This window comes from Coturnix japonica, chromosome Z, assembly GCF_001577835.2.
Source record: "Coturnix japonica isolate 7356 chromosome Z, Coturnix japonica 2.1, whole genome shotgun sequence".
Taxonomy (NCBI): Eukaryota; Metazoa; Chordata; class Aves; order Galliformes; family Phasianidae; genus Coturnix; species Coturnix japonica.
The window spans coordinates 43,908,950-43,917,984 of record NC_029547.1 but is presented as its reverse complement, the minus strand read 5'-3'; the positions used below and the strand labels follow the sequence as shown (position 1 = coordinate 43,917,984).

Here is a 9,035-nt window from a genome sequence, read left to right as displayed (position 1 = left end):
AAAAGTAAAATTCTCTTGGTTGCTTGTTAAAATCTGGAGAACTTAAGGGTATAAGAAGAAGTACAGTTCAAATAAACTAAGGCACACGGAATCACAGAATCACAGAATCACAGAATGACCCGGGTTGGAAGGGACCTCAAGGATCATGTAGTTCCAACCCCCCTGCCTGGCAGGGCCACCAAACATACACATTTACTAGATCATGTTGCCCAGGGCCTTGTCCAACCTGGTCTTGAACACCTCCAAGGACGGAGCATCCACAACCTCCCTGGGAAGCCTGTTCCAGGACCTAACCACTCTCCTAGTGAAGAACTTCCCCCTAACATCCAACCTAAATCTTCTCTCTTTTAATTTAAAACCATTTCCCCATGTCCTGCTATTGTCATCCCTTTTGAAGAGTTTACTCCCCTCCTGGGTGTAAGTTCCCTTCAGGTATTGAAAGGCTGCAATGAGGTCACCCCGCAACCTTCTCTTCTCTAGGCTGAACAAACCCAACTCCCTCAGCCTGTCCTCATAGGGGAGGTGCTCCAGCCCCCTGATCATCTTCATGGCCCTCCTCTGGACCCTTTCCAAAATCTCTATGTCTTTTTTTTTACTGAGGGCTTCACACCTGGACACAGTACTCCAGATGGGGCCTCACAAGAGCCGAATAGAGAGGGACAATCACCTCCCTATCCCTGCTGACCACCCCTCTCCTGATGGAGCCCAGGATCCCATTTGCTTTCCGGGCTGCCAGAGTGCGTTGCTGGCTCATGTTGAGTCTTTTGTCGATCTGCACCCACAGGTCCTTCTCAGCTGAGCTGCTCTCAAGGACCACTCCTCCCAGCCTGTACAGGTGCCTGAGGTTCTTCTGGCCCAAGTGCAAAACCTTGCATTTTGCGATGTTGAACCTCATTAGGTTCACCTGAGCCCAGCTTTCCAGACAGTCGAGGTCCCTCTGAATGGCATCCCTTCCTTCCACCATATTGACTGCACCACTCAGCTTGGTGTCATCAGCAAACTTGCTGAGGGTGCACTCAATTCCCTCATCGATGTCATTAATAAAGATGTTAAAGAGCACCGGTCCCAAGACAGACCATTGGGGGACACTGCTCGTTACTGGCCTCCATTTGGACATAGAGCCATTGACCACCATGCTCTGTCTGCGGCCTTTCAACCAATTGCTTATACATTGAGTTGTCCACCCATCAAATCCACTTCCCTCCAATTTGGAGATGAGGATGTGATGGGGGACCATGTCAAAGGCCTTGCTCAGGTCCAGGTAAATGACATCTGTTGCCTTCCCTTCGTCCACCATGGCTGTAACTCCATCATAGAAGACGACAAGATTAGTTAAGCATGACCTTCCCCTGGTGAAGCCATGCTGGCTGTCTCGGATAACATGCTCATTGTTTAAGTGATCAAGCATGTTGTCCCGGAGGATCTGTTCCATAATCTTCCAAGGCACGGAGGTGAGACTCACCGGCCTGTAGTTCACTGGGTCCTCCCTGCTCCCCTTCTTGTATATGGGAGTGACGTGACCCTTCCTCCAGTCATCCTGGACCTCACCTGACAGCCACAACAGGATCACGTCAGGATTATGGTTCTATAAAGATTTCTCTTTAAAGTGGATTTTTGGGCATGGTCCGTGTTATTCCATCTCAATCCAGTCTGGGGGGATTCATGAATTCGACTAATTCCCCCATCCCAGAGGTGGGGTGTGACACTCAGGAAGAAATATATATCCAGACTGAGAATGGAAGATATTTCTGAAAAGCATCAGGGTCATGCTTACAGAAGAGGAATGGGAAAGACTGACCAGACATTCCTGAAGCAAGGAGAATGCCAAACCCAATTTCTGTGTAACACACTAGTGAAAAACCTACAGTTTATTACTGAAGAAACAGAGGATGTATATGAGTTGATCTAATCAAATAAAAGTTCTATGTATTAGTGTCAATTGTAATGCATAAAAGGTGGACTGGAATGAAAAGGAAGGTACAGCCAATTAGGAACAGGAAAAGAAAATAGCATCTTGAAACTGGGGTGCTGTGTGGGCGGACAGCCCATGGTGATGACCCCCAGCAACAGGCTGTGACATCACCGGGTGACGGATTGTGACTGCTCAGCCCTCACTGCTCATAGTGGGGTGCGGGCAGAGCCTGGCTCAGTCTGGCTCGTTCCTGGACCCTGCTGAGCAGCTCTGCGAGGCTTGGAGGTTCTTCGAGCAAGGTTTTGGCTGTGCTGTGCTGGGTCGTGCCTGGGGCTGCTCGCAGCATCTCAGTGCCTGACCCACAGCATCGCTTCTGTTTCCCCGGCCCTGCCCAGTGCAGGCAGCTGGGACTCTACTGAGTGCACCCGCAGCAGCGGAGGTGAGTGGTGCGGGGACATGTGGGTCCCTCAGGGCAGCCGTGGGGAGCCCGGCCTTGTGCCAGCGGGGAGCACGAGACGGCCCAGTCCTGGGCTTGGCAGGGCTTCCTGCTGAGGACTTTCACACCCTGGGACAACAGCGAGTGACTGTGGCCTCTCTTCCTCTTGCAGTGAGACACCACCGCTGCAGCTCTGGTGAAGGAGAACAGCTCGTCATCCTCAGTTCTCCCGGACAGCTGCAGCGAGAGGAACATGTCTGCAGGAGAGGAGTGGACATGTTCCATCTGTCGCGATGTGCGACAGGACGTGGCCCATGCAATTCCATGTAATCACACATTCTGCCTGGGCTGCATCCATCGGTGGGCGAAGCTGAGGGACAGCTGCCCGCTGTGCAGGACGGCCATGCGGACCATCCGGGTCTGCGTGCGGGGAGACAATCAGTTCGTGGACTGCATCGTCTCCCCGCCCGCAGTGCCGGTGCCCGTCAGCTTCAGCACCACCACCGGCCGCAGAGGCGCTGCGGCATCTGCTCCACTGCCAGCTGTGCAGAGGGATGTGGGAGCAGCGAGAGTGGGTGGCCTCCTGCCCGAGGAGTGGGCAGCACTCTTCAGGGAGAGACGTGACCTCCTCTTCCCAGTGCAGCCCTGGATACAGGACATCTTCTCCCAGATCCAGGAGCTGCCCTGGTGGCAGATCTGTGGGCTGGAGAGTGTGATCCTGGCTCTTCTGTGCCGAGTGGGGCTGAACAGGGATGCCCTGGTGTACCACGCACAGCCCACCCTGGGACCTATCACGGCAGCATTCATGGACGCGCTCATCGAAGTCATCGTGAGCCGGTGCGGCCAGGAGGCCCGGAGGCTGCTGGGCCTCGAAGATGCCAGCGCTGCCCAGGAGCAGGAGGACGGGCCCGAAGAGCCCAGTGCTGCCCAGGAGCACGAGGATGGCCCCCCAGCCCCGTCTGGTCCCTCCACATCTCCTCAGGGGACCGTTGCCCCCAGCACCTCTCCCTCCGGCAGCTCCGCGGGTCCCGACGCGGAGGAGCTCCCCGGCACGTCCAGCGGGGCCCTCGGCAGAGGTCCCGGCGAGCCGGGTTCCGAGGCAGCCGGTCCCTCTGAGCAGGGCCGCAGCCGCGGCTCCTCCTCTCGCGGCCGGGGCAGGAATCGCTCGGCTGGGGGATCCCGGCGCCCCACCAAGAGGAGGGCCGGCAGCGCCCAGCGCGCTCCTCTGCCCTGCAAGAGGCGGCGCCACCGGCGCCTCTAAATGGGGCTTACACGGCTTAACAATAAAAGATAAAAACACACAAGAGGCAGTATTACTACAATTTTTTCTTCTTTTCAGAGAATATGTTATCAGGTATGTTCTAGTAAAGGAATGATGAATGAGAGGCACAAAATAAATAAGAAGCTAGATAATTCAGATAAGTTTTTTTTGAAGAAAAAAAAATAAGGACATATATGAATACATCTAAAAATAAGACAAAGTATGTTAAGGTTATTTCAAATCTCCCCATGTAAGCATTTACAAAAGTAACAAAACACAATAACCAATGTCATTCAAACAAGTAGTAACACTTAGTAGCAAATAAATGTTTGTATCAAAAAGATCATCTGAGAAACATGGTCTTTTTATTGATCCTTACTTTTTTCCTTATTCTGAAGTGCAATGCTAGTTATAAGAGTAAAAATTAGTTGTACATAACAAAATGAATTGATCTGAGTGAAGATGGAATTAAAACTTTTGCACTCATCTCAAATGTTCTTTGTTATGTAACTACAGCAGTAATATCGTTATCTATATTATGAAAATAAGTTACAAAAATAGCAGAAAAAATAAACTTATGAATATCTTCTGAAAACATGATTTAAAAGATCGCTATTATTTTCTGAGACATTGTGCCTGCTGAAGCCAGTTATATCAAGTGGTAGATGGGAGTACAGTGTACAAAATCTGCTGCATTCCGATTTTCTTTATGAATGTTTCCTTTCCTAAGGTGAGGTTACCTTCCCCCCCGTCCCTTCCCCCACCCCCCCCCCGTTTCCTGCGCCTTTTTCACTTCCCTCTTATCAAGTCCTGTCCCATCTTGTCCTGTCCTGTGTTGTCCCTTCATCACTGTAACTATTTGTAAAATCCTGAATATCTGAAATAATGTGAGTACAGAGGCCATATTCTTTCCATCCTGCTTACCAATGGGTTGAGCTCTGATGTGCACTGGTATAAGAGGTTTATTCCTCCTCAGGTGAAGGCCTTTGTATTTCATTTTGTTGACTTGACTGAGATCCTGCCATCCCAGTTCCCGAGTTTGTTGAGGTCCCACTACATGTCTGTACAGGCATAGTGTCTACCAGCCAGTCCTTCCTGTTTTGTATTGCCTGTCTGTCAAAATTCTAGATGAAATAGGCCAAAATTACTCCAGAGAATTAGCTGAAAGAAGCAGTTTGCAGGACTAGATCCTTGTGTCTCAAATTTGCTTTCAGCCACCCCTGGATAAATTATTGATATAGGTGTCAGCTCTGGCATGTGTTCAGGAACAATTTGTAACTTTATGTTCATATTCATGGAATATCATAGTATCATAGTCTCGTGCAGGTTGGAAGGGACCTTAGAGATCATCGAGTCCAACCCCCGGGATTCGAGCCTCTGTGTAGCAGAGCGGCACTTCTACCACTTGCGCCACAGGGGGGATTCGAACCTAGAGCCTCCGGGGTTGCAACGCAGCATTCCTACCACTTGCACCACCAGGGCACACAATATATATATATATATATATGTTTTCCATTAGTAGTCAGGAGAACATGTAAGATTTTCTTCCCCCTGTTTAACTCATTCCACCCTCCAATTACTGTCTTTGATTTTTTGTCTCTGAAATATGCTGCAGCACTGATTAACCTGTGTGTGATAGCCTCCACAAGAGATGAGATAAGAATATAAAACTAAGGAAGACAATACAGCCAACTGGGAAGTAACACTGATTTTTAACAGTTGCCCAGCAAACAAGGGAATATAAAACAAATGTTTTTATGCAAACTTAATAAAGATTGATCAGAGCAGATGTAAAAACCTCTCTAGAGATAATAGTGAAAGCATTTGGAGAATGATCCCTCTTTTAAGTTTAAACTTAAAAACTTAAATAACTGATATACACATTTTCCTTTTTGACATCCAGGTAATTGTTCTTCCAAATTAATGGAATTAATTTATATCAAATAATCTAAACTGCCTAGAATTATTTGCATCAGCAGATTGGTTATCCTTTAATGGTCACACTAAAACACACTACACATTTAAGAACAAAAGCAAGAGCTAAGACTGTCAAGTTTCACTTGATAAAGGTCTGTAATACACACAGAGATTTAAGGAACTTGTAAAATTTGATTTCCTTTATCTGCTGAGTAGTGTTCTCTGTGTTGTTTAATATAATGAAGATGAATATAAAGCTTAAAAAATAAAACAACAAATTAAACAGTGGGCATAAAATTAAACAGTAGAAGAGAAGTCCTAGTTGGATTAAAATTAATAGCTCATAAGCATTCAAGTCAGTCAGAAATTGAGTTTGTATGATGTTTTTAGTACATTAAGCTGGATATCTCTACTTGTACAAGCTCAAAAGCTAGGAAAGCAGTGATTTATTTTTTCCAGTTAAGAAACAGGCACAGAATATAGTCTCACTGATTTTCCATTGTACAAATAAATAGGAAAAAATATCTAATATGACAGGTTAAGAGAAGAAAGAAGATTATCCTGAAGTGCAAACACATGAGAAATGACTAGTCCAAGCCTTTGAAGAAAATGATATGAAACAGTCTGCAAAGGATAGTACAAACCTGTCATAGCAATAAGCCTGATTCTAATACATAAAACTTACATCAGTTTAATGCTACAACTGCTTGATTAAATTCAGTTTATTTACAATAAACTGAGGATGATCATAAAGGAGATATAGTTATAAACACAGAAATGATACACAGATCCTCCATTGTCCTATACATTGCCCAGTCATTGATATGTATGCATATTAGACGTACTGTAAGCAGTTACGTATGTGGCACAGCTGTGGAAGTTTGATTCATGTGCTGAATAAGATTCTGATTTAGTAATGCCCTTGCTTTTCTTGGTAATATTAATCGGTGTTATACATAAAATTTTGCAAAACTAAACTGTTATAATCACAGTTAAGCTAAAGAACATTAAAATCTGAAGACCATTGTTATAGTTGAAAGGTTGAAATTTCATCAGCAGAATGTAACAAGAATCCAGACAATTTTCTACAACATTTAAGTAACAAAATATGAAAGTCAGCATAGTTTTAAAATGAACCTTTGTATAAGAGACTTCTGCACCAAAGAACAATGGGATCACAAAGGAAACAGAATATGCTACCTCAGAAATTTTTTTGGATAAACAGTTACAGAGTATCAAAGAACAGACTGAAAATATGCCCAACAAACTCAAAGGCAATGTAATTCCTCTCTGTGATAAATAAACCCTCTCAGAACATATAGAAGTTTATAAACATGTAGAAAAGAAGGAAACTAATGTAGCTCAGGCACATTAACTGAGCATACTGACAGAAAACAGAATGAACACCAACTATGAGTAAGAGATGATAAACATTACGAGAAAAGCTAAAGAAAAATACGTTAAGCAGTCTTCAGATGTGACTGTTATTTTGCTTGAAGTGCCATACCACAGAAAGCAGTGAAAATGCAGCAACTATTCTGATAGCTGCTTAGTGAGAAGTACTCAGTATGCTCTGCCTCTGACATTGTTCTTCCATTTCACTCAACATAAAGCTGGGAACTGATAAATATTTCTGAATGAACATATCAATTTTTCTCCTTTGCTCCCCTTTTGATTTGTTCACAGCTGTGTTTTAAAAATCTAAAAAATGCTATTCAATTTTTTTTAACAATTTCTCAAATGCTAATTTGAGATCTTTCATAGATTTTTATGAATATTATCAGTTTGCAGTACTGCTATATATGTCCTGAAGAGTTTATTTATGTACTGTAGTTTTGCTCTAAGAAATATATTTTACATACTTCATCAAATGAAGTATTCTATTCTGGCCACTGGGTTTGTATTAGGGTTATCATTGCATTTGACAGATAAACTGAGCATTAGGGAAATAAGTATGAAGCATTCAACAACTACGGTTCATAGATATACAATTTTTGCAGTCAATAGATATACAAAACACATAGATATGTATTTGCTCTTGTGCTGTTTTAAGTAATCAAAGTAATTATGTTAAGTCACAGTGATAATTTAAATATTGTTTGAAGGTATTTTTGGAGACTTTGTACCATTTATTAAACAATTGAAATATCTAGTGAAACACAGGTAAGATTTTTAACTGACTTTCTTGGTCATTTTACATTGTCATTAGATTTATATCCCTGGTGACACTGTGGCAATTTTGATAGGTTTTTGTTTTTGTTTTTGTTTTTGTTTTCTTATCAAAGATGCATGGAGTTATTTTCTTTTCTTATATTCACACCTATTAAACAGAAAGTAGATTTTAATTACTGTAAATGTGTGAACAAGCTGAGAAATGTTTAGTCAGACTCTGACTTCTTAATTCTGTAGAAAGACTCCCTAGAAGTCTTTTATTTTTGCAATCGAGAAGGAATTTAACTATTTCAATTATTTTTATATAATGCTGGAGGACAAACAGAAACTGTTTTCTTTAGTAGTCTGAATTTAATATGTACCTGACATGCCATATCTAGCACAAATTACCCCTATTTATATGTAATTGCCAGTGCTTTTCTCTGAGCTGAATATTTTTGTTTGCAGACACTAGATCTATATTCTATCCTTCTGTTATGAAAGCGTGTGATCTCTTATTCTCTTGTTTCTCTTATTTCTCTGTTTTTATAGCTCACTTTGCTTCTATGTATGTTCTTGCATACTGAGTGGAGAGCAGGAAGACAAAACCTTACCCTTTCATACTTAGTGAGTTAACTTTTCTGGTTTCCCTGCTGTCTGGCCAAAATTGATTCAAAGAGGCAGAGGTGAATAGCCAAGTGAAAATTGAGAACATCAGTCTAGGTCAAAATATCACCTTATGCAATACAGTTTCAAAGGACATCTATAAGCAGCCATTATAATTCTAATATCCAAATCTTAGAAAAAAAAATTAAAGAGCAGAGCAAATGACCAGACATTAATCAGGTCTCTTGACAAAAGTTAAAGGAATTGAAAGAGATAATAACTCACCGTTGCTATAGTTTTCACATAATCATCTCATGGCCTACCTAGGCTACCAAACTGTATGTCATCCTAAAGTGCATGGGTAGGGATCAAATGATTTTTCCCCCTATGAAGAGCACTTCAAGTTTCAGCAGTGTCACCTAAGTCTTTGTTTCTACAGTTTTTTCTTTGCTGTCTTAAAATTTCCAACAGAAATAGACAAAACTATTTCTGGTTGACACATTCTCCCAGATTTGATTTTTTATTGGTCTTGCAATAACTTGTATTCATTGTTGGTCCAGCTTATGCTAGACAAGCTTCTTATTATAATTTCAAATAGCTTTTAGGGAAGGACTATGGAGAAAATGTAAACAAAGTGCAGCACATATGCAATTATTTGTTTACTTGTCTTAAGGGGGCAGCAGCAGCACACTGTGCACCTGGAGATCTTTCTGTCCATGGACAAAGTTAAGTGAAACTTTTTGATTGAAAGT

General features: G+C 42.8%; 1 protein-coding gene across 1 annotated transcript; it reads left to right on the top strand.

Moving 5' to 3' along the window:
* The first annotated feature begins 1,939 nt into the window (after positions 1-1,939).
* On the top strand, positions 1,940-3,649 carry LOC107306333 (tripartite motif-containing protein 65-like). The gene is made up of 2 exons (XM_015849412.2): positions 1,940-2,351; positions 2,521-3,649. Exon 2 carries the CDS (start codon positions 2,602-2,604, stop codon positions 3,607-3,609), a length of 1,008 nt encoding a protein of 335 aa, XP_015704898.1. The 5' UTR covers positions 1,940-2,351; positions 2,521-2,601; the 3' UTR covers positions 3,610-3,649.
* Positions 3,650-9,035: the final 5,386 nt, after the last annotated feature.

Bases quoted from the DNA above. Each gene is read 5' to 3' on its own strand.
- LOC107306333 (XM_015849412.2), top strand. From the start codon at position 2,602: ATGTCTGCAGGAGAGGAGTGGACATGTTCCATCTGTCGCGATGTGCGA.